Below are 26,827 nucleotides of genomic sequence, written 5' to 3'. Positions count from 1 at the left end.
GACAACCAATGTTCTTGTAATCATGTATGTTGTAGTTAGACCATGAGGACTCCCTTTCAGGAATCAGAATGTCGGTAGGGTCCTGTTCTAGTGAAATACTCTCCTCATAGAGCATTGTCACAGGGGAACTGAGGTGTCAAGTACAGCAATGGAGACGTGAGTAAGGCCTAGGGAGTAAAGGGTCAGATGAATGAGAGGGAGAGATGGGGGAGACATCCCCACTACCTGAGTTCATTGGCAGGTAGACTCATACCTCAACTCCCCATCACCCCATCTTCTAGTAAAAGCAGGAGAAATTGTTCTTTGCAATACAGCTCATGAGGATAAAAGACACAGTGACTGAAATGTTGAGGGTGTGTGTCACAGTGCATTCAGATTCCTTGAAGCAAAGTAGGATTTGAGTTCTGACAGTCTGAGTCCTGTTCTTATAGTGGGAGCGCGTAAGGGCAGGGTTCTCCATTAATGTAATTTTCTTCTGTCCTCACAGATTTCTGATGATGAGAATGCTAGCCAGAAATGACTCCTTAGTGACTGAATTTGTTCTTGCTGGATTAACAGATCGTCCAGAACTCCAGCAACCCCTCTTTTACCTGTTTCTAATGATCTACATTGTCACCGTGGTGGGCAGTCTTGGCTTGATAACTCTAATTGGGCTGAATTCCCACCTTCACACCCCCATGTATTATTTCCTCTTCAATCTTTCCTTTATTGATCTCTTTTACTCTTCTGTTTTCACCCCCAAAATGCTGATGAACTTTGTGTCAAAGCAGAATATCATCTCCTATGTGGGGTGCATGACCCAGCTGTTGTTTTCTCTTCTTTGTCATCTCTGAGTGCTATATGTTGACCTCGATGGCCTATGATCGCTATGTGGCCATCTGTAACCCATTGCTGTATAAGGTCACCATGTCCTCTCAGGTCTGTTCTGGGCTGGTGCTTGCTGCATATACGATGGGATTTGCTGGAGCTTCTGCCCACACAGGGTGCATGCTCAGACTGACCTTCTGCAGGGCTAACATCATCAACCATTACTTCTGTGACATTCTCCCTCTCCTCCAACTCTCTTGCACCAGCACCTATGTCAACGAGGTGGTAGTTCTCATTGTGGTGGGGATTAACATCACTGTACCCAGTCTTACCATCCTAATTTCTTATGTTTTCATCCTGACTAGCATTCTTCACATCAGATCCACTCAAGGAAGATCAAAAGCCTTCAGCACCTGTAGCTCTCACATCACGGCCATTTCTATTTTTTTTGGGTCAGGAGCTTTCATGTATCTGAAGTCTTCTTCACCTGGATCTATGGAACAGGGGAAGGTTTCTTCTGTTTTCTATACTAATGTGGGGCCCATGCTCAATCCCCTGATCTACAGCTTGAGGAACAAGGATGTCAAAGTTGCTCTGAGGAAAGCCCTGATCAAAATCTAGAGGAGAAACATATTCTGATTCAGAACAGTGAAAATGTAAGAAAATGCAAGGACCTCAACTTTTTATTGATATTTTACATGAAGAAGTTTTGTTCATTTTGATTGTACAGATTGTTTTATTAAGTGTGGATTAATAGTTTTGTCTTATTTCCCTTATACCTAATCTTATCTCATTCTTTGCTGTTGAGTCAACTGTACTTCTCACAAATTTACTAAATAATTAATAGCATATTTATAAAAGGAACCTCTGCATTGACTTTTTTCATTATTGTTTTATACCCTTTCTGTTTCCTGGTCTATCCCTTACCTGAACAAGCAGGGTGCATTCCATAAGTCTCCTGGGATAGTTAACACTACTACCTGCTCACCTAAACACACAAGAGTCAAATGCTATAGAAACATTCTCATTCTTGTCAATATTGTTAGTGGCGTTGGCAGCAGGATTCACCCTATTTGGCTGTACAATTCAGTGATTTTTACTATATTCACAAGGTTGTGCAATCATCAACACTATATAATTACAGTAAATTCTCTTCACTCTAGTAAGTAACCCAGGGCCCATTAGAGTCTTTCCCCTTTTCCACTCCCCCCAGCTCCTGACAACCACTAGTGTCTACTCAACAATATCATATAAATGGAATTATACAATATTTCGTCTTTTGTGTCTGGCTTCTTTCAGCGAGCGTAGTGCTTTCAAGGTTCATCCATGTTCTAGCCTGTATCAGTACTTCATTCATTTTTATGGCTGAATAGTATTTCATTGTTTGGATATACTGCATTTTGTTTATCCATTCATCAGTCGATGGACCTTTGGGTTGTTACCACTTTTTTTTTGCTATTGTTAGTAATGCTGCTGTGAACAGTTGTGTACAAGTTTTTGAGTGAGCACATGTTTTCAGTTCTCTTGAGTATATACCTAGGAGTGAAGTTGCTGGGTCATATTGCAACTCTATATTTAACTTTTTGAGGAATTGCCAACCTGTTTTTCAAAGAGGCTGCATCATTCTACATCCCCATCAGCAATGTCTAATTGTTGCTTGCTAAAATTGCATTGGGTAAATAAGACTTCTTGCAGAGTGAGTAGTAATGTAGTTAGTGGACATCCTTGTCTTCTTCCTGTTCTTAACAGAAATGCCTCTAATGGTGTCCCATTAATTGAGATATTTGCTTTAGGATCATTGTTTATATATTTTATCATTTTAAGTATGTATCCATCAGTTTTTGTTTTCTTGATTTTTTAAAATCAAGAATGGGTTTGAATTTTGTCAGAAACCTTTTCAAAATCTATGGAGATTGTTGGAGATTGAATCATGTGCCCCACAAAAGACATGTTAACCTCCTAATTGCTGTCTGTGGGGGTGTGAACCATTTGGAAATAGACACCTGGGAAGATGTTATTAGTTAAGGTGAGGCCAAACTTAATAAGGGTGGGCATTAACTCAATGTGGCTGAAGTCCTTAAAGCAGAGGAAATTTGAGATGCAGTCAGTAAGGTGAAGCCAGAATTGGAAGCCAGCAAAGGAGATCTGTATTGCCATGTGACAAGGCCGAGATCAAGCCAGGATCAGAATACTACAGACTTTCAAAAAGAGTGGTGTGGCCATACGTTGATTTTGGCCTTCCAGCTCCCAAAACTGTGAGAGAATAAGTTCCTATTGGTTAAATTAACCAGTTTGTGATATTTGTTGTATCAGCCCTTGCAAACTAAGTCTGAGATGGTAATATTTCTTCCTTAAATCCATTATGATATTATGATATATGCTATTAATGGACTTCCTAATATTGAAACAGCCTTACATTTGTCAAATAAATCTCTCTTAGTCATCTTGTATTATTTTCTTACTATGATTTTTTTGTAAATATAGTATTTTGTGGTTTTGCGTCAGTTTTCATAAGTAGTAGTGAGCTATAGTTTTATATTTGTACTATTTTAATCAGTCGGAGGTATCAATGCTGTACTTGCTTCATAAAAAGAATTAGAAAGTTATACTATATGTCTTTGATTTCTTTCATTAGTGTTTTATAGTCTGTAGTGTAAAGATTATGAGATTTTATTAGATTTCTACCTAAATATTTCATGTTTTTGGTGTTATTGTAAATAACATATGTATTGTTTTAAAATAGCTGTTAACAGCTTTATTGGGATATCATTCACATACCATACAATTCACTTATGTAATATCTTCAGTTAAATAGTTTTTAGTTTATTCACAAGATTGCACAAATTGTGCAACATTCTGAATATTTAGAATTGAATGTTCTGAGATGTTCAGTTTTAGAACATTTTCATTGCCTTGGAAACAGTCCTCTTCATCATTCCCCAATCCCTCCATCCACCCTGCCCTAGACAGCAACCAATCTACTTTTGGATTCTATAGATTTGCCTACTGTGGATAGTTCATATTAATAGGATAATACAATACAAGGTATATTGTGTTTTCTTTTTTTAAGTTGGAGTAATGTTTTAAGGTTCATTCATGTTGTAGCATATGTCAGTAATTTGCTCCTTTTTATTGAACAATAATCCATTGTATGGATATACCATGTTCCATTAATACATCAGCTCATAGACTATTGTGTTCTTCATATTTCTGGTTTTATGAATAAAGTTATAATGGACATTCTTGTGCAGTATATTGCATGGATGCTTGTTTTCATTTTTCTAGTATATACCTAGGAGTAGAATTGCTGGGTCATAATGGAAGTGCGATGTTGGTGTTTCAACCAACAGTGTATGTGGGCTCCAAATTTCCACATCCTGAAAACACTCATTATTATGTGTTTTTTTTTTCTTGTGGCCTGTTTAGTGGGTTTGAGGTTAAATGTTATTGTGATTTTGATTTGCATTTCTGTGATTACTAATGATATCAAGAAACTTTTCATTTGCTTATTGGCTGTTTGTCTATATTCTCTGGAGAAAGTATTCAGATCCTTTGCCCGTTTCTAAATTGGGTTGTTTGTCTTTTTATTATTGAGTTGTAAGAGTTCTTTCTATTTTTTGAATACTAGACCCTAATTAGATAGGCAATTTCCTAATATTGTCCCTATTTATGCTTTGCTTTTTCACTCTTTTTTTGCTCCTTTTGAAGCACACCATTCTTAAATTGGATGTAGTAAAATTTATCTGTTTTTCTTTTGTTGTTGCGTATATTTTGGTGTCATATCTAAGAAAGCATTTCCTACCATAAGGTTATAAAAAATACTTCAATATTTTCTTCTATCATTGTACATGTTTACGCCTATTATTCATTCTGAGTCAATGACTTTATGGTGTCAGTTATCCCTACACCACTGTAGAAAAGACTATTCCTTCCCCATAGAATTCTCTTGGCATCCTTGTTGCAAATCAGGGGACAATAAATGTGACAGTTTACTTATGGATTCTCAATTTTATTACATTGATCTTCTTTCTCATGTTGATTATATGAGTTGTAAACTACCCTTCCCTCATTTCCATAGGTTTTTTCATTCCCACTTGTTTGTATTTATTTATTTATTTATTTATTTATTTTGAAATAAATTCAAAGTTACATGAATAGTTGCAAAAACAATACTAGCCCCATACACAGAATTCCATCATACCCTGACCCCCTCCCCCGATAGCTCAATCCACCAACTTTAACATGCTGTCACATCGCTATTTCTTTCCCTCCCTCCCTCCCTATCTATCATCCATCATATATTTCTCTGTCTTCTGAACATATGAGAGTTAGCTGCACACATCCTTGAACATGCACTATAATTCACATATGTACTTCCCATGAATAAGAACATTCTTTTATGTAATTCCATTAAGCACAGCTAAGAAGTTAAGAGATTCAACAATGATACAAAGCTTACATTCTATATTTCCTTTTCCTTATGTCTCAACTGTGTCCCTTCGAGCCACCTGTCCTCCACCCTCCAATCCCATCCAAGTTCATCCTTAGCATTCAATTGTCTTCTAGTTAGACTGTCTTTTTTTTTTTCTTTTTTCCATTGTGGAAACATATACAGCCTAAATCTTCCCATTCCTCCCCCTCCCTAGCCTTACCATTAGTGGGATTAATCACATTTAGAATGATGTTATGCTCTTTCCCACCATCCATTACTAGAAATTTCCCTTCACTTCAAACAGCAACCCTACACTCCTTTCTTAACTCTCCATTGCCCCTTCCCCCATTTCTCTTAACCCAAACTCTACTTTTCATCTCTATGGTTATATTCTCTGATAATTTCTTTGTGTTTACTGTGGGGCTTAAAATTAACCTCTTAAACCCATATCAATCTTGTTTTTCTTTGATACCACCTTCACTTCAATTGGGCACATAAACTATGTTCCTATACTCCTTCATTCCCCCACCTTTATATAGTTGTCTAAAATTACATATTTTACATTGAGTTCAAAACCACTGATTTGTCCTTAGAGTTTGTGTATTTTTTATCATGTAGGAAGTAAATAGTGGAGTTATAGTTCAAAAATTATTGACTTCTATTTGTATTCCATTGTGTTTGGAGAATGTTCTTTGAGTATATTCAATTGTTTTTTTTAATTCCTTGAGGCTTGTTTTATGTCCCAGCTTACGGTCCCTTCTGGAGAAAGATCTGTGATCACTAGAGAAAAATGAGTGTCTTGGTGATTTGGTATGTAAGGTACTATATATGTCTGTTAAAATTCTCTATATCTCTTTCTCCTTTTTTTGTCTCTCTGTTGGTAGGGCTTCCTTTAGAATCTGAAGTAGGGCAGTTCTTTTATTGGCAAAGTCTCTCAGCATTTGTTTGTCTGTGAAAAAATTAAGCTCGCCCTCAAATTTGAAGGAGAGTTTTGCTGGATAAAGTATTCTTGGCTGGAAATTTTTCTCTCTCAGAATTTTAAATATGTCGTGCCACTGCCTTCTTGCCTCCATAGTGGGCACTGAGTAGTCACTACTTAGTCTTATATTGTTTCCTTTGTATGTGGTGAATTGCTTTTCTCTTGCTGCTTTCAGAACTTGCTCCTTCTCTTCAGTATTTGAGAGTCTGATCAGAATATGTCTTGGGGTGGGTTTATTTGGATTTATTCTATTTGGAGTTCACTGGGCATTTATGCTTTATGTGTTTATATTGTGTTGAAGGTTTGGGATGTTTTCCCCAACAATTTCTTTGAGTACTCTTTCTAGACCTTTACCCTTCTCTTCCCCTTCTGGGACACCAATGAGTCTTAAGTTTGGACATTTTATTTTATCTATCGTATCCCTGAGATCCATTGCATTTTTTTCAATTTTTTTTTCTCCATTCTTTCTTTTGTTCTTTCATTTTCTATTCTGTGGATTTCTAGGACATTGAGATGTTGTTCAGCTTCTTCTAGTCTTGTATTGTGAATATCCAGAGTCTTTTTAATTTGGCCAACAGTTTCTTTTATTTCCATAAGATCTTCTATTTTTTTATTTACTCTTGCAATGTCTTCTTTATGCTCTTCTAGGGTCTTCTTTATGGCACTTATATCCTAGGCCATGGTCCTCTTGATGTCCTTTAAATCCTTTGCCATGTTTTCATTCTTTGATTGTAGTTCTTTAATTAATTTTGCGAGGTACGACGTTTCTTCCGAAATCTTGATTTGTGTGTTTGGAGCTGGATTCTCCATATCATCTGGTTTTGTCATATGCCTTAAGATTTTCTATTGTTTTTGGGCTCTTGGCATTTGTTTTGTTTGATAGGGTTCTTTCAAGTTGTATCAAAAAACAAGGATATCGATCTAATTTTTCAGAGACACAGTTTGGTGACATACACTTTCTCTTACTAGCCAGCAGATGGCATATGTGAATCTTTAATTTGTTAGAATTGCAGCTTGGTGACATACACTTTCTATAACTAACCAGCAGATGGCATCCGTGAGTCACTTATTCCCCTCAAGTCAGTTCTCCCCAACTTTGTGGTACGTGGGGATCTGATTCTTTTGGGGTCTAATTGGTGCACTTAATTTGGGTGTGTTGTCAGTGCTGTCTGCCCTCAATGAGGGGTGTGTGCCTGAGTGGTTAGGGAGGAAGGGCAGGTCTAACAATCAAATCTCCCAGGTGTTTCTGGAGATTTAAGGCTGTTCTCTGCCGCTGACACAAAAGTCCTTGGTATTGGTGTAGGTTCCCTGGGATTTCTGAGTGGTTCCCCCCTCCCTGCTGTGCTTTTCCAGGACCTCTGTTGAGGGGGGGGACGGGCCGTGCCACGTCACAAGTGAGTGCCGGCCTCTAGGGAAGCCCTGGGCTGCCGGGCTGTGTAGGGGTGTTCCCAGCCTGCTTTAAAGATGGTTGAATGGGACACGTTAACTTCTCCCTTTCCACACAGCTCCGCTCTCCCAGCTCTGGGACAATCAGCTGTGGGTGTATTCAAGGCCACTGTCCATGGCTGATATTGTGTCATGTGAGTGATGCTGTGGGAAAGACTCCCCATCAGGCTGGGTTTCTTGTCTCGGGTCTGTGCTGTGTGTTCAGCAGGGCAGGAGCAGCCCCACCCACTGGGGAGATGGCTGGGAGGCTGGGCCTCCCAGCTTGGCTCTGCGCCATGTGCTTGGCCCCGGGCAGGAGCAGCCCTGCCCACTGGGGCAACGGCTGTGAGGCTGGGTTTCTCGGCTGGGCTCTGTGCCACGTGCTTGGCCCTGGGCAGGAGCAGCCCTGCCTGCTAGGGCGATGGCTGCGAGGCTGGGCCTCTTGGCCCAGCTCCGCACTGTGTTCAGCCTGGTCAGTAATAGCCCTGCCCACTGGGGAGACAGCTGCAAGTTGTGTGTCTCCCCTTTGTTTCCCTGGACCCGAGACAATCAGCAGTGGGTGTGGGAAGGTGTATCCTCCACCCCAGACACCGAGACAGTCCAGACCATGCCCGTCTTATCTGCAGCTGTTCTCAGGCTGCTTTTATTTTTTTTAAAAAGTCCAATCCACCATTTCCCCCCAACACAGCGTGGCCGAGGTCTTCAGCCTACTCACTCACTCGTTTCAGAATGCAGTCCCCTGGTTTCACCAAATGCACATTCCCTGTGGCCTTAGCAGAACTTGTCCAGCTGGTGCTACTTTGGAAGTGGTGTTCTGGGTCCTTTCTGGTTTTGTATCTAGTGTTTCCCACAGAGGTGTTTTTTTCTCTGTCTCACCTAGTCACCATCTTAGGTTCCTCCTCCCACTTGTTTGTATTTAAAAATGATAGTGGAGGTGGTCATGGAATGCTTTCAGGCTACTATTTTTATCATTTGTACTCATTCAGAACAAGAGTGAAGGTGGGGTAGAAAGAGAGACACCTTTTTTATTTTCTTCTCTTTGAACCTTCACTAACTCACAACAAAGCCTCTAAAAAATTCAAATCCTTCTCACAGTGAAAGGAGAAGGGGAAAGTGAAAACAAGGCAAAATGAGTGCCAAGTTTTCTCCCATCATTTTACAATGTATAATATTTTCTATAGCTTAAAAATTACACTATTTTTTAATCAGACCCAATTGTATCTACCTACACACAGAGAGAGACACTTATACACACACAGAGACACACACCTTTATTTCAGGATCTTAAGGTGATCTTTAAATAATTTTTTGAGAGCCTTTGATTTAGCATATTCCCTGTAGCTTTTTTTTTCTTTTAATTAGTTAAAATCTTGTATAAGTCAAAAGCCCCATCAAGGAAGCTTTCTAGTCTCTCTGAAACATTATCTCTGAAACATTAATTTATAAATGAGAGGATGCATATTTTGATGTGATAGGGACCTAATTAGACCATGTAATTATATTCCTTTATTTATAGGGGAATTTCACACTGATTTACATTTCAGTCTGTCGGTGTCTTGATGCTGAAGGAAATTCTTATTTTTAGAGCAATTGCACTTTATAAGAAGATGCTTGCCTGAGGATCAAGAGTTCTTTCTCTGCTATTTCATGATTTATGTTGTAGACCATGTAGAGAATGTATTATCTAGGAAGTGCTTTGGGGCAGAAAACTTCTCCAATATGTGCATGTTTGATAAGACAGCCAGTATCCACAGTAGTGTAAACTCCAGCTTTTGCACCTCAGATATACAGCCAGATTCTGGGATGTAGTAGGACACATTTCTGAGTCCAAATGTCCAGAAATGTTATTCGTCTTTACTTGCACATTTCCAGGTTTTTGATCTATTCATCAGATTCAAAAGTTAGCAAGTTTTGAGGTAAGGAAAGATATGCATTCAAACAAGATTAAGTTGGTTTTGCACAGGGAATGGAAATTGAATGGGCTGGTCACATAAATCACAGATTGACAGATCCCCTTTGTGTTTCTTCATCTTCTTTCCAGTTCTGAGAAAGAATCACAGTCAGCCTAGACAGCTCTTAATACACCCTAACTCTGATTTGAAGCTTTACTGTCTACAGTCAGAATCTCTTGATGCAAGGATACCGGTGAAGGAAGTCTAGCATCTTTTTTTAACCCTCCCATGCAGTTGTGGAGATATCAGGATGATTATAGCTTGAATTCATATCATTCATTTCTCCTAACTTAATATCCTTATCCTCATGAATTTCTGTTTTACTTTTCTGATTTTGTGAGTCTAGCAGTTTGCCTGTCTTATATATTGAGAAGATTCTAAACAAGTGATAGATAGCAAAGAAGATGTTTCCAAATCACACATAAAATTGAAATTTCAGAATGCTTAATCTTTATTCTTATGCCATAAATTCAGTACCCAAATGGTCTATTACATCTCATTCTGTTTGGGTAGCCATTCCTCCAACCCCACCCAAAAAGTCACCATAATTGTGGTAACGCAACTCATTGTTTTGTGTTTGGAGGCATTACTTGTTTTGAGCCGTTTAAAATTAAGAGAGTCTGATGTTTTCTGAATAGCAAGGAAACCCTCTCTATGTAAGTATAGAGTGATGCCCCCTCCACACTATATATAGGTGGTAGGTGCATATTTACATTTATATGTGCATATTTAATTTAAATGTACACACATATATATTTATATGATTAGTTGATTATTCTGAAGCAGGTTAGTTAATTTAAAGCTTAAAAGAGCTAATTCACTTTATAAAAATCAAGTATATGCCTATGGTGAGTAAACACAGTTTCCTATACAAATGCATTTTTCTCTAGCTCTTTAATGCAGCAGACAGTGCTGATGCTTCCTAGGCTCCCTTATGTCAGAATCCTCTTTTCAGGATAGAGGCTAAATGTGGGAGATAGTGATTTTTCAAGTTTTACTTGCAGCTAATATTGGCCTCCTGACATAATTCTGATGGCAGAAACATAAAGGTAAGTCATGTATTGGCTTCTGGAGAAAATTTACTTCATCATATACAGGGAGAGGCATGTGAGGGGAATTCTTTTCTCCTATTCTCTTGCTCCTTTCTTTGGATATAGCTGTGTGAAGATATGATTCTTGGAGCTATGGCAATCATTTTATGACCATGAGGTGACAAGCCTGAGGAATAAGGCCAACAGACTGATGAGAGCATTATGTTGTTAATCCTACACCTTGACATTCTATCTCCATGTTTATGGTTAGGTGAGAAAAATAAACCCTTATTTTAATTAGGCTCTTAATTGAGCATTCTGTAACTTGAAGAAGAAGCTTTCTGTATTATAACATGGGTCAGAAGTGCATTGCAATGACACTAAATATAAAATACATGTATTATCTTAACACATCAATATACTGGGGAAATTTTTGCTCCTTTTTTGATAAACATTGATGAGAAAAACTATAATTTATTATTGAGAAAGATGATTTATATTGACTGAAACTTAAATTTTAATATAATCTTTTCCACCTGATTATGTTCATTTTTCATTATACCTATTCTTTTTCCTCTTTAATGTAAAAATTTTCCAGCATCCTCTTTATACTACTAGCTGAAAAAGTTCAGATTTTGCCCAATACCAATGTGTTCAAAATCATTAAACCAATGTGCATATCATTTTATGCATTCTAATCAAATACTTTTGTGACTCAGTTTCTCCTTAAGGTTAATCAAGGTGGAATATTAGCTTTAGGAGCTTATACTTTATTGTAAGTTCTAACACCCAGTCATCAAGGAAGAAACACTGAAAGTTCTGAAGCAAGGGAGAGATAAGCTGTGTTTTCAGAGATTCTTCTATTGGCAGGGTGGATGGCTGACTTCGAGTGAGTATCTGGGAAATTCTAGAATAAAGTTTAGAAGCCACTAAAGTTCAGTAATACAGGTCAGCTGAGTCCCCAAAGGTTCTTGAATTCAAGTGGTGCCTGTGGGAATGGATGGAGATCATTGTGGTAAGAGACTCCACTGCTTAGCATGTGAGGAATGTGGAAAATATTGTGAAGGTTTTCAGCCAGAGAACAAGTTAATTTTCACAAATCTTTATTGAGTACCTACTGTGTACTCAGAGCTGACCTTAGCACCAGGATCAAAGTAGTAAACAAGACAGAAATTGTCTTGGTCCCTACAGAGTGTATGCTTTGTAGGAGAGCATACAGATGTTTTCTGAATAGCAAGCAAACCCTCTCTATATAAGTATAGTGTGATGCTTCTCACACTACAATGTTAAGACAGTATATACTGGAAGCTTGGACATGTAAATCATAATAGCTGACATTTATTGCCTATTTACCACATTTTGGGCACTATTCTAAGCACTTGATTTATGTTATCTCAGTTTACATTCACAACAACCCAATGAGGGACATGCAGTTATTCATGTCTCTATCTGAAAAATTCTCTGAGGCAGAGAGAGTTTAAGTACCTTGCCCAAGGTGTCATAGTTGGGAATTACAGATGTAGGAGTCAAACAGATGCCCTCAACTGCAGAGCCCAGATTCTTAAGTATTATGATGAGGAGAAACTGATGGCTTCATTTGCTGTAATGTTACATTTAAGAACCATTATGAATATTCAGGTTGAAATTTCTAGAAACTATTTAGGAATAATGAGAGCAAAAAATTAAAAGCATTAAAATTTATTTGGGGACATCCCAGAAGAGACAATTAAAGTGAGTTACTGGAGACCTTGAGAAATTTCTAATCAAGAATAGAAAAGCCTGTAGGCAGAACCCATGTGGAAATACCCCTTTGTATATAGAATGCAAGATGAAATAAAACAAGACAACAGGCAGATTTCCCTTCAAAGATGAAGGTGGTAGGGATATGGGATTTCCACATCAGCTGTGCACTGAAAGATGTATGATCCCTAGCCTGAAGTGAAAACTGAAGGAACATACTGCATCCCTAAGGAATTAAAGAGTTTCCATCCTCTAGGGTGTAAATATAAGCCCTTATTTCTCTATTACACAGAATCTGTTCCCTGGAGAAGAGACAGAGCAAACTTCAAACCTGTTTTTAACCAAGTGCATTATATTATGTAACCAACATTAAATTCTCTACATTTTAGCTTAAGAATGTTCAGTTTTCTCTGGTGGTTGATGGGTTTCATAGATGAAATCAGAAGATATCTGTAGCTCCAAATGATTTCCAGGGTATATTGGAAATTAAGGTTGCTCTGCATCCTCTTAGAATCAAAGGATCCAAAAATATCAAAGTTTGAAATTGTTCTTTGATAAACATGGGGGTAAAAAACAGGTATCAAGAAGCTCAGAGGTTTTCTGGCCTAAGGAGTGTGAGTTTGAATTCCATTTTTACATGTCTTCCTTATTTTGAGATGGAAATCCAGTGATTAAGAAATGCTGCTTTAACACCATATTTTATGGTCCTGATACACAAGTGAATCAGGTAGAAGAATCTCTTTGAGGGGTGAGCAAGGAATGTTCAGTGTCACAGGCCCTTGGGGTTCCCATATCTCAGTATGTGGGTTCCCTCTCCAGGGAGGCAACTCTCACTTCTTTATAAGTGGCTTGTACTCTGTAACCCATGGCAGCTACTGGACTTCTACTCCTAGACCCTTGTCCCTTAGTTTTGATCTTGAAACCATGTTCATCTTTCACAAAACTTGTTCACGAGAGGCCAGCTCCAGGTAACCAGGGCCTTTCCTCCAGTTTTACTGCTGAGGGGCAGTTTCATGTGAATGAAGGGATATTGAGATGAGGAAGAAGGATTCTGTCCTGCCCCATCTTTCTTCTTTCTTTTCCCTTGGTTTCTCCAGTAGTCATATTTTTATATGGCAGCACTAGCCTTCAATCTGTGAGGTGAGTTGTAGGTGTTCTGCACCATATTTAGACTTAAGGACTGTAATACCAGGGAATCTGTGTCACTTTTTATTAGGTGAAATATCAGATTCTTTGGGTTCTTGCTGGGCTAGTCTCAGACATCCCCACTGTAGAGCCCACTCATGTGGGAGGAGATTTTATGAGAAGGGCTGGGTTGCCTCTCATGTAAGCCTTTTCTTTTGTCCACTCAGATGCCACAGAGCAGAATGGCTCCTGGAAATGGCTCTTTTGTGACACAATTCATTCTGATGGATTAACAGACCATGCAGATCTCCAACTCCCTCTCTTCTTCCTCTTTCTAGCAATGTATATTATCACTGTGCAGGAAAACATGGGCTTGGTAACTCTAATTGGGCTGAATTCCCACCTTCACACCCCTATGTACTTTTTTCTATTTAACTTGTCCTTCATAAACCTCTGTTATTATTCTGTGTTTACATGCAAAATGCTGATCAACTTCTTATCAAAAAGAATATTATCTCCTACCAGGGGTGCATGGTACAGGTCTACTTTTTCTGCTTTTTTGCTGTCTCAGAGGGCTATGTGCTGATATCAATGGCCTATGATTGCTATGTGGCCATCTGTAAACCACTCTTGTATAACATGGCCATGTCCCCTCAAGTGTGCTGCACCCTTATTTTTTGTTCATACTTGATGGCATTTTCTGTTGCTATGGCCCACACTGGATGCATGCTGAGATTGACCTTCTGTGATGCCAACACCATCAACAATTATTTCTGTCATGTCATCCCTATGCTCCAGCTCTCCTGCATGAGCACTTATGTCAATGAACTGGTGGTCTTCATTGTGTGTGGCATCAACCTTGTTGTGCTCAGTCTCACCATCTTTCTCTCTTATGGTTTCATTTTCTCCAGCATCCTCCACATTAATTCTACTGAGGGTTAGCTTGAAAGCCTTCCACACCTGTGGGTCCCACATATGGCTGTTTCTCTCTTCTTTGGATCAAGTGCATTTGTGTCTCTCCAGCCATCTTCTTCAGGGTCTATGAATATGGGAAAGACTTCTTCTGTCTTTTACACTAATATTGTTCCCATGTTGAATCCTTTAATCTACAGCTTTAGGAAAAAAGATGTTAAACTTGCCCTGAGAAAAACCCTGAATAGGAGAAAGTTTTAATTAGCAATGGGATCTCCTTTGCAGGGAATTTCAGGACAAGGAGATTCATTGTGATTATTTGCAATATACTTGGCTACTATCTTACCTTGCTTCCTTATCAAGATGAAGGAAATTTGAGTTTTCCTTCTGTTATTTATTTCCAGTTTGTAAGAGTAAGTGTTCTTTTTTTTTGTCACCATTTGTACAATTTCCTCTCCTCCTATTTTGGCTTGTTGAAAATAACTTTATGGAAGTATATTTTTATATGTTTTCATTGTCGGTTTGAGCTTACTTGTTTTTTGTCCAATAATAAGAAGAATATTACTCCAATGATTGGACAAAGAAACATTAGGGTAGCTACCCTCATGTGACAGTTGGAATGTGCCATTCGAAGCATGAATCAAATTATACGTCACCACTCCCAGCTTTCCTCCCTCCACTTAGCAGGAGAATGTCCCCTTAAATGCCAGTGCTTATTTTCTAAATTTCATATTTCATATTCCATTCATATGAATGGAATCATACATTTTGTGGCCTTTTGCATGTTGTTTCTTTTACTGACCATAATATTTTCAAATTCATGTGTTTTATTGCACTTCATCTCTTTAGATGGCTGAACACATAATATGTTTGTATTGTCATACAACATTTTGATTATTCATTCATTAGTTGATGGCCAATTCATTGTTTCCACTATTTTGCTCATATTAGTAATGGTGATTTTAAAGTTTGCTTTCCAGTTTTTGAGTGAACATGTGTTTTTGATGTTCTTGAGTCTGTCCCTAGGAGTGAAATATCTGAGTCATATGGAAATTCTATATTTGAGTTTTTATGGCACTGCTAACATGTTTTCCAAAATGGGCACTCCATTTTCCATTCCTATTGATAGCATCTAATTGCTATTCTTTATGGCATTGGCTTATATATCTGACACACACAAAAAAATACTAGTGGAGTTAATGTTCAATCTTGCCTTCTTCCTGAATTAACAGAAATATACCAAATATCATCCCATAAAGGAAGATACTGGGTTCAGTATGAATGTTTATTTCACATATCAAGAAAGTGTGCATTACGTACATCAATTTCTATTCTTAAATGTTTTTTTAATCAAGAATGGGTTTGAATTTTGCTGAAAGCTTTTCAGCACCTGTGAACATAGTCATGATTTTTCCTTAGATCTATTTTTGACATAGTATTTTAATAGATTTCCTAATGTGGCATCAACCTTGCATTCCTTGAATGAATCCTATGCTGTCATGTTGTATTAATTTCTTACTATTATTTGAGTTCTGTTTAATATAGTGCTAATAGTTATTCACTAATATTCATAAGTGATAGTGATCCATAGTTATGTTTTTGTACTTTGTTATGAAGTTTAGGTATCAGTGCTACGCTTTTTTTTTTAATTAAACTTTCTGTTTTGAAATAATATTAGATATACAGAAATATTATAAGGATAGTACAGAGAGTTTCTGAATACTCTTTATCCATTTTCCCCTAATGTTAATATCTTGCATAACCATAATATAATTACCAAAACTGAGGAATTACAATTGGTACAGCACTATTTACTGAACTTCAGATTGTATTTGGATTTCACCAGTTTTTCCATTAATGTCCTTTGTCCATTGCATTTAGCACTGTTGTTTTTAAAATTGTTATCTCATTAAGTAGTTGTGGCCCTTGACTTCTAATATGTATAATTGTAAATTAAAAAAACATAAAATATATCATATTTAAACTGCAAACCTGCACACATCCCCTACCTGTTTCCCTTTCTTCTTTTTTCCAAATCACTGATTTTATCAAAGATACCATCGATTGAAACAGTATCATTATTTTATGTAAAAAAATGCTGACCATTATAATTGTAAGATGCTATCAGTTGTAAGATGCATGCCAACTTTGGAGATATTAACATGTGAAAAAAATTGTGTCCTAAAATCAGCAAAGTTTCTCCTACACATGAGATTTTCCTTTGACTCTCTATCTTAACTCCACCCTTGCCTGGGTCATTGCTGACAATTGAAAATTCCTGAGGCTAAGTCTACTTAGAATGTGAGAGGAAAAAAAAGGAAAAAAGCAAGAAGTCCCCTTTTCAGAGCCAGCCTCAGCCCTCCAGTTCACCAGGCAAGAACTATTGTTGGTACCCAGTTCTGTATTACTCTTTTCTTAGGACACAGTCCTCTTCCAGTATTCTGAGCTCAACAGACTCCAAAAGCCTCTGTTTTATTTTTTACATATTTTTTTTCCATCAGCCCCACCTCCTTCTCTTCCAGGATAAACTTCTGGGTTCCTTTGCTGCTTTCTCCTGGTTTATCTGTGCTCATAGCTGTATTCAGTTGTTCAGATTTGTTGATTGAAACCATAATTGGAGCTTGGTTGAGCTACATTCCCTTGCTGCTGGCATTGAGGGCTTATTTTTTCCACAGCGAAGTTTTGCAACTCAGCCTGCCATGCCAGTGGGGAAGGGGTGACAGCTCTGCAGATTGGGGAGCTTTACTTACAGTGCTGTGCTGTGATCTCAGCCATTTCACCCATTCCTGACTGGTGTATGATGTTGTCCTGTCATGGATGTCTCCCCATCAGTTGTTCCAGACTATTTTTGAGTTTTTCCTCTTGCTTTTTTTATAAATGCAACTTTATTGAGATTATGTTCACATACCATATAATCCATCCAATGTCTAAAATCAGTGGCTTACAGTATCTCCCTGTAGTTGTGCATTCATCACCATATTCAATTTTAGAACATTTTCATTTCTCAAAAGAAAAATAAATAAAAATTAAAAAGAGCACCCAAAATATCCCATACCCCTCCATCCTCCCTATTATTTATATTTATTTTGCATGTTTATTTTATTACTTATCTGTCCATACAATGGATCCAGGGAATGTCAGTCATAAGGTTTCCACCATTCACAGTCACATGATAAAAGCTATATCGATGTACAAACGTCAAGAATCAAGGCTACTGCACTACAGTTCAACAGTTTACCCTTGCTTTTAAAAGGAATTAGAAAGTTTTACTTGATTTGCAAGCAATAAAACAATTTATAGAGTTGGGACTAACTAGAATATGAAGACTTTGTAGAATTCCCTTGAAAATTCGTTTAAGATTCTATTTCTAATAAAAATTTCTGTAAGAATGTATTGATTCTTATTTTCCTAAGTAATTTTTCATCTCTGTTTTCAAATTTATATGCAGAGTTCTTCAAAGAAGTCTATTTTATTTTTTCTCAGTTTATTTTTTCCTCTCATTTGTAATTATACATTTGTACTCTGTTTTTTCTTCAAGTTCTCAAGTGGTTTAACACTTTGTATATTAAATATTACTTTATTGAATTCATCTACTGTTTCTCCATTCCTGATTGTGTTTCTGACTTTTATGCTTTCTTTTGTTTTTTTTTTTTTTGTTGTTTTTTCTAGTTGTTTTTTACTATATCATTTAATTAATATGTTTCAATACTTCATTTTTTCTCAGTCTTTGTTGATTTGATTTTTCCTTGTAAACATTTAAAGGTACTCAGTAAATTTTGATATATATTATTTTATTATATTCTTATATTTTAAATCTGTAAACTCAATTGCATTTTCTATTTTACCTAAAGTAGTTCCATAGAGGATTTAAAACTTTGAGATGGAAAAGTCTTTTCTATTTTGATCAATTAGAGAAACTGGAAAGTGTTTTTATTCAAGTGGAATGGATAACAGTAGTAATTTCCAGGTTTTTGTTTTTGTTTTTCCTAGACCTTATGCCTGTCTGTTTATTTATTTATTTATTTATTTATTTATATTTAATTAGAGTAGTACATTTATTAAAATTCATGAAAGAATATTTTTATAATTATGCTATTAACTATAGCCATCATTTACAATATGGTTCAATGTGTTGTATAGTCCTCTGTTGTTTCTTTTAATTTTTATTTTAGTAACTTACATATGACCTAAAATTTTCCCCTTTAACCACATTCACATATATAATTCAGTGCTGTTGATACATTCACAGTGTTCTGCTACCATCACCATCATCCATTTCCAAACTTTTACAATCAACCCAAGTAGAAATTCTGTACAACTTAAGCATTAAGTCCCCATTTCCTACCCCCAACCCAGCCGTCAGTAACCCGTATTCCAGAGTCTTACTCTGTGAGTTTGTATATTCTAAATATCTCATGTCATTGATATTGTACATATTTTTCCTTTTGTGTCTGGATTACTTCACTCAACATGATGTCTTCAGAGTTCATCCACATTGTTGCACGAATCAGAACTTCATTCCTTTTTAATGGTGAATAATTTTCTACTGTATATATATATATATATATATATACACACACACACACACACACACACACCACATTTTTACTATTTCATGTGTTGATGGGTACATGGATTGCTTCTATCTTTTGGCAGTTGTGAATAATGCTGCTATGGAAGTCAATGTGCAAATATTGGTTCGAGTCTTTGCTTTCAATTCTTTGGGATATTTACCTAGTGGTGAGATTTGCAGGTCATATGGTAATTCTATACTTAGACAGCAGCTGCACCATTTCACATTGCCACCAGCAATGAATGAATGTTCATGTTTCTTCACATCCTCTCCAACATTTGTAAGTTTCTGTTTTGTTTTTTTTTAAAGTAATAGCCATTCTAGTGGGTGTGAAATGGTATCTCATTATGGTTTTGATTTGCATTTCCCTAATAGCTAATATTTCTGAGCAACTTTTCATGTGCTTTTTGACCATTTGTTCATCTTCTTCGGAGAAATGACTGTTCAGGTGTTTTGCACATTTTAAAAATTGGGTCATTTGTGTTTTTATTGTTGAGTTGTAGGATTTCTTTATATATTCTGGATAGTAAACCTTACCAGATATGTGGTTTCCAAATATTGTCTCCCATTGAGTAGGTTGTCTTTTCACTTTCATTATAAAGTCTTTAGGTTCTCAAAAGTTTTCAATTTTGAGGAGGTCCCATTTATCTATCTTTTCTTTTGTTGGTTGTAGTTTCAGTATACATCTAAGGAAACATTGTGTAACAGAAAATCCTAAAGATGCTTCCCTATGTATTCTTCTAGGACTTTTATAGTCCTGGTTCTTCTGTTTAGGTCTTTGATCCATTTGGAGTTAATTCTTATATACGGTGTGAGATAGAAGTCCTCTTTCATTTTTTTTGCACATTGCTATCCAGTTCTCCTAGCACATTTTTTTTAAAAGACTGTTCTTTCCAAATTGAATAGACTTGGAAGTCTTATTAAAAATTAATTGGCCATACAAGGGGTGACAGTGTGATTGTGAAGACCTTGTGGATCACACCCCCTTTATCTAGTATATGGATGAGTAGAGGAATGGGGATAAAAACTAAAGGACAAATGGGGTGGGATGGGGGGATGATTTGGGTGTTTTTTTTTCACTTTTATTTTTTATTCTTTTTCTGGTTCTTTCTGATGTAAGGAAAATGTTCAGAGATAGATTGTGGTGATGAACGCATAACTATGTTATCATACTGTGGACAGTGGATTGTATATCATGGATGATTGTATGGTGTGTGAATGTATTTCAATAAAACTGAATTTAATAAAAAAAAATTAATTGGCCATAGATTTGAGTGTATTTCTGAACTCTCAATTCTATTCCATTGATCATTTGATCTGTCCTTGTGACAGTACCATGCTGTTTTAACCACTGTAGCACTGTAATAATTTTAATGTCAGGAAGTGTGATTCCCCCAAGTTCATTCTACCTTTCAATCTAGTTGTGGCTATTTGAGGCCTCTTACCTTTCCAAATAAATTTGGTGATTGGCTTTTCCATTTATCCAAAGTAGGCTGTTGGAATTTGATTGGGATTGTATTGAATCTGTAAATCATTTAGGGTAGAATTGACATCTTAATAATATTAAGTCTTCCAATTCCTTCACAAGGAATGTCCTTCCATTTATTTTGATCTTCTTTGGTTTCTTTTCCCAAAGTTTTGTAGTTTTCTGTGTAATGTGGGGCAAAAACAACATAAGGAGGGGAAAAGGAGGGATATTGGAGCATAAAACTTGTAAGCTATTGAACCCCAGTTGGCATCTTTTCAAATTAGTAGGTTACAGATATAGGGGTATAATAAAAATGTCAGGGTAACCACAAGGAAAGTATTTAAAATATATACAGAAACAGAAATGAGACAGTTTCCAGTCAGTAACATCACAAAAGATCAAATATACAGAAAAGGAGTCTGCAATAAAGGAAAAGAGAGACAAAAAGGACATGACATAAAAACTAGAGGACAAAATGGCTGAAGTAATTACTGACTTTACAGTAATAACACTGAATGTTTTGAATTAAACTCCCAAATCAAAAGATTGGCAAAATGGATATAAAAGCAGAATCCAATTCTGTGTTTACAAGGGAGTCACCTTAGACCCAAATATATAAAGAGGTTGAAAGTGAAAGGATGGCAAAAGATAATCCAGGCAAATACTAACCACAGAGAGCTGGTATAGCTATTCTAATACTGGACAAAGTAGATTTTAAGTCAAAAGTTGTTACAGGAAATAAAGAAGGACACTAAATGTTAATAAAATGGACAAAACATCAAGAAGACATTATAATCATAAATATTTGTACAATTGATCATAGTACCCTAAAATACATGAGGCAAACACTGGCAAAACTGAAGGGAGAAATAGACACCTCTACAATAATAGTTGGAGACTTCAGTATACCACTCTCAGCAATAGATAGAACATTTAAAATTCTCTGATAATTTTAATAACATGTTAAATGTTCTAGCCTTACCTACTGACATATAGAGAACATTGCAATCCAGGATAGATGATTTGTTCTCTAGGATGTACCACATGTTGTATCACAAAACAATTCTCAATAAATTTAGAAAGATTGAAATTACACAAAACATCCTTTCTGACCAAAATTGAATAAGGTTGTAAATCAATACCAGGCAGAGAACTGCAAAATCAACAAATATATAGTAGTTAAATCATGCACTTTTAAAAAAATCAATGAGTCAATGAAGAAATTAAATGGAAAGTCAGTAAATATTTATCTTGGTAAAGATGAATAAAATTGACAAATGTTTAGCTAGGTACTGACACAGTAAAGAAAGAAGACACAAATAAAATCAGAAATATGAGGTGGGATATTACTGACACTTTGGAAATAAAAAGCAATGTAAGAGGATACTATGAACAACTGTATTCTGACACATTAGACAATTTAGATGAAATGGACAAATTCCTAGAAACACACGGACAACCTACACTGACTCTAGAAGAAATAGATCTCAACAGAACAATTATAATGAAAGAGATTGAATCAGTCACCACAACCACCCAACAAACAAAAGCCCAGGACCAGATGGTGAATTCTCTCAAAGATTCCAAGAAGAATTGTTATTAATTCTGCTCAAAATCTGCCAAAAAATTCAAGATGAAAGAACATCCCTAACTCATTCTCTGAGGCCATCATCCCTTTAATATAAAATCCAGATAAAGATACTACAAGAAAAGAAAATGGCAGACCAATTTCTCTCATGAATATAGATGCAAAAATCCTCTGCATATAATAACAACTGAATCCAACAGCACATTAAAAGAATTATACACCCTGATCAAGTGGGATTTATCACAGGAATTTACAGCTTTACATAAAGCAACAGTAACACACCTGTTCTCTGTCATTACATAGGCAGAAGAAATCCAGGTCACCCGGGTATCCTTCAAATTAACATTGATCTACTGTATTGATACCATTTTGCTGATTACATAGGACAAGCAAGTCATGGCTCATATGTTGCAGGCAATTGCAAGATACATGCACTTTAGAGAATGGAGTGTGAACTCACCAAAGAGTCAGGAACCTGCCACTTCAGTTAACTGTTTAAAGGGTCCCATGATCTGTGGAATGTAAATATTCTGAATTAAATAGACTGATGTTAGTGTTTTAGGCTTCATGTACAATCTACTCTGAATAGAATAGAAATCTGTGAACCTGAGATCTATAATCTCTAGTCTACAGTCTTAGTGTGCTTCAGTGTCTCCTTAAAAGTGCAGCCAGAGTTCTCAGGCTAAAGATGACAAACTTTACATAAACACCTTGCTTCTATTCCTTCCTAAACTCACTAACATCACAGAAAAGGAATTAAAACTTGCACTGACTCACAAGGACAAAGATTCACAACAAACATAATTTTGTAAGCTGGGTAAATAAATGAGGAGCATGCCTTTTAGCATACTCATGCAAGTGGCATTAGGAAATAATTGGAGAAAAATCAAGATAACACCTACTTTATGCCATATAATCATTCACCTGCTCAGATTTGGAAGTTGTGGTGAAGTTGGGGGGGGGGGTGGACAAGATAGGAATGCTTAACAGTCTTTCATATCTCCTCTACCACTGCCTGCAGTTAAGGAAAGTTCATAGCTATTTTATAGAGAGAAAATAAACCCCAAAGAGTATAAATTAGGTGATTATGTGCATATTGGTTCAATTGGTGGAAATTACGTGAAGTTGTACATAAGAAATGTTGACACTCTCAGCCTTCTTCCTCAGCTCAGTGTATCCAAGAGCCAGGCTTATATTCTTCAGGCAGGTGGGAAGACAATTCTATGGGTCACCAAACTAGACTATAAGTCCTGATGGCATTACCACATAGAAATCATGATCTTTGTGAGTCTCACAATTCACAAGCACCCATATGGAGAGGTCAGTCAGCTTTTTGAACTCTAATCCTAAATATGTTAATGTGTGGGCTACTCTGGTGAGAGACTTTAAGAGAACCTGTAACAAAAAATAAACAAACCTGATCATATAAACACAATTTGAAGGAAACAGACAATGCAAAGGGAAGAAAATCACAAGAAAAGGGTATCATAAAGGGACAAAAATGTACCCTTGAATATTAAAAATGATAGGAAAAAAAGAATAAAAAGCAATAAAATAGAGTTGTCCAAGAGGCAGGACAGAGGTCCAGGCTATACATATAGAACAGAACAACTCAAACTTTAGCAATTTTGATTCCCAGCAGACATTAAAATTGTCTGTGCCTAAGGTCCAGAAAATTTGATTTTCAGAATTGTATGTGGTGGTTCAATTGGTGGTATTCGTATGTATCTAATGGGTAGAGGCCAGGGATGTTACACATAATATAATATAGGCAGCTCACTGGAACAAAGAATTTTCATGTTCAAAAGCCTTTAGTGTCCCAGTTTGGAATCTCTTTCTGTATATGAATGTGGAAGTGGATAGAGGTAGGGGTGCTAGCAGTTATCAGGCTGTTTTACTCATTTAATCACTATTTAATCCCTACCATAGCCCTATGAAATAGCCCCATTTTTGGGCCTGATTTTATAGATGAGGATAAAGGATTCAGAGGATTTTCATAACTTGTCTAAAATCTCACAGGAAGTGGAGAAGTGTGCATTAAGCTCTGCCTTGAGGCCCCATTTTTTAACAACTTCATTACATTATTTTATTGAGTTGATATCCATTAGTGTATATAGTGATAAAGTAATAATCTAACATTTTGTTCATGCAACCCTGTGACTTGTAGGAAAGTACTAGAAATGGAGAGTCAGTATGCCCCTGAAACTTCTTCTTTAAGAGCTGTGCTTATGATGCAGATGATGGGGAAGCCATAGGGGCCAATGATCCTTTTCACTGGGGATTAGGAATTCTTCATGTGAAACAGAAGCTGAGTAGAACACTGAGTCCCAGAGACTCCAATAGTAGTCTAAGATACAGGATGTAAGCAAAGGCTCAGTAATTTCTGTCCTCAAGAGACTCATCAAACTTGGTGGAAAATCATGTGGGAGAGGATAATTCTCTCCACTTCTAATAAATTTCTCTAGGAGATAGGATGTGAAGCTGAAGTTCATGCCCATTGAAGCCAGCTGATTGTGAGGCTCATGTGGATCTTGTTTTCTTCTTTTCAAGTGAAGAGGACCTTCTGGGCAAATTCTCAAGTAGAAATCATGGCTTTTTCCCAAGAATACCTCTTCTAGCCTGTTGAAGACTGAGGACGATGCTGACAGCTAGTGCCTCCATCATTACAGAATTTCCACCCACCCCCAGTACAGTAAGGATGAAGGACCCTCAAGGCTCAGCATCAGTCAGATTGCCAGGCAAAGGAATCATCCCTGACTTACTGATTTAGTTGCAATTCCACAGCTGTAGAACTCTAGGATTTTGGGGGCACACTTGCTGTGAGCCTGGGAGATGCTCGAGTCAGAGGGAGGAAATGCTGAGGCTTTAGGTGGCCCCCCAGCACCTTCCTCAGCACAGGGACCCACAAGCTGAGCAGGGGAGAGAGAAGAGGGAAGGACAACCTGGACTCTCATGTCTGGGGAATCTCCTCAGGGGTTCATGCTCCTGGATGCCTTGCTGTGTGTCTTCAGGCAACCTTCATCTTGTAAACCAGCAGATCCAGAACTCCATCTGCAGTCAAAGCCTGAGTGTACTTCTCTAATGTCACCATAACCCCTGCTCCTACAGCTCCTGCCCAGGATGGGGATGGCTGTGGAAAATGTCTCTTCAGTGACTGAGTTTATCCTAATGGGATTAACAGACCAACCTGAGCTCCAGCTGCCTCTGTTTTTTCTGTTACTGATTAACTTTGTGGTCACCGTGGTGGGGAATTTAATTTTAATTAACCTTATTTTCCTGAATTCCCACCTTCACATCCCTATGTACTTTTTCCTCTTCAATCTCTCCTTCATTGATCTCTGCTATTCATTCGTCTTTACCCCTAAAATGCTCATGAGCTTTAATTTGGAGAGGAACATTATCTCCTTTGCAGGATGCATGGCTCAGTTATTTTTCTTCTGCTTCTTTGTCAACTCTGAGTGCTATGTGCTGACAGCCATGGCCTATGACCGCTGCATGGCCATCTGTAAGCCCCTGCTGTACACCATCACCATGACCCCTCAGGTGTGTTCTCTGTTGATGTCTGCTTCATATGTGATGGGGTTTACTAGTGCTATGGCTTACACAGGGTGCATGATCAGGCTGACATTTTGTGATTCCAATGTCATCAACCACTACATGTGTGAAGGTTTCCCCCTACTTCAGCTCTCCTGCAGCAGCACCTATGCCAATGAGCTCTTGGCTTCCATTATTGTAGACATAGTTGTCATAGTATCTAGTCTTATTATTTGTATCTCTTATGCCCTGATTCTTTTCAGTATCCTTCACATGTCATCAGCTAAGGGCTGGTCCAAAGCCTTCAGCACCTGTGGCTCCCACTTAATAACTGTTGGCCTTTTCTATGGATCTGGGCTCCTCACATATGTGAAGCCATCATCTGCTGGGTCTTTGGGACAGGAGAAGTTCTTCTCAGTGCTTTATACCCATGTGGTGCCCATGCTGAACCCCCTCATCTACAGCCTGAGGAACAAGGATGTCAAACTTGCTCTGAAGAACACCCTGAAGAGAATAACAAATAGAGCAGAACCAGTGGTGCTGCCTTAGTCCCTGCCTCCATTGCTGTGTCTTTTTCTCCTCTTTTTTCCTTGTAACATCTTTGTTGAATTTTCAGTCTAACATCTTTTCTCCTTTTCAGTGTAACTGTTTATACTTTAAATATGGATATTTTATTTATCCATTTTGTTTCTTGGAAAAAAAGTTAGTTGTGATCCCTAATGTGTGTCACATTCTTTATAAACACCCCTGAAGTCTCCTCATCCTGTTGTCTCGTTGAGGAAATGCTTATATGTCTTGATCAAGGTCACACAGCTTATGTTGCAGAACCTATTAAAGGAATTAAAGGAATAAAAGGAGATTGTGAAGGGAAGGAGAGAAATTCTGGAGAGTTGTTTCAGAATGGCCCTTAAGGTGGGGTCGTCATGGGAATGATGCTCTCAGCAAAGTGACTGTAGCAGAGAGGGGATTGTCATACTCGAGATAGGCACATGTCCCAGAGAAGTTTGATTTCAAAGGGGGTCCAACAGGGTTAACCACAAAGTAAAATTTAATCACAATCTCATTTATAGTAGTGATCATTTCCTGTGATTGGGAGACTGAGGATTTTGGAGTATGTGGGCTTTAAAAAGCCCCAGTATAGATTATACCATTATTTTATAGTCTGTTGAAATGAAATATTAGTTAAGGATAATTAAAAATGGTGTAATATAGGGATCCAAATATCTTCTTGTTTTGTGTGATACACAGAAAATAAACTGCC

The 26,827-nt window shown here is 37.3% G+C and overlaps 1 protein-coding gene and 1 pseudogene across 1 annotated transcript; both read left to right on the top strand.

Annotated features, from left to right (window-relative positions):
• The first annotated feature begins 470 nt into the window (after nt 1-470).
• LOC119536160 lies at nt 471-1,428 on the top strand (annotated as a pseudogene).
• A 23,706-nt stretch (nt 1,429-25,134) lies between these two features.
• Nucleotides 25,135-26,115, top strand: LOC119537739 (olfactory receptor 143-like). The gene has a single exon (XM_037840278.1). The coding sequence runs from the start codon at nt 25,153-25,155 to the stop codon at nt 26,113-26,115; it is 963 nt and encodes a 320-aa protein (XP_037696206.1). The 5' UTR covers nt 25,135-25,152.
• The last annotated feature ends 712 nt before the right edge of the window (nt 26,116-26,827 follow it).

Source organism: Choloepus didactylus, chromosome 6 (assembly GCF_015220235.1).
Source record: "Choloepus didactylus isolate mChoDid1 chromosome 6, mChoDid1.pri, whole genome shotgun sequence".
NCBI classification, from domain to species: domain Eukaryota; kingdom Metazoa; phylum Chordata; class Mammalia; order Pilosa; family Megalonychidae; genus Choloepus; species Choloepus didactylus.
This window is presented reverse-complemented; position numbering and strand designations above follow the sequence as displayed.

What these genes read in the sequence shown, in the direction of transcription:
- LOC119537739 (XM_037840278.1), top strand. Translation starts at nt 25,153, where the DNA reads ATGGGGATGGCTGTGGAAAATGTCTCTTCAGTGACTGAGTTTATCCTA.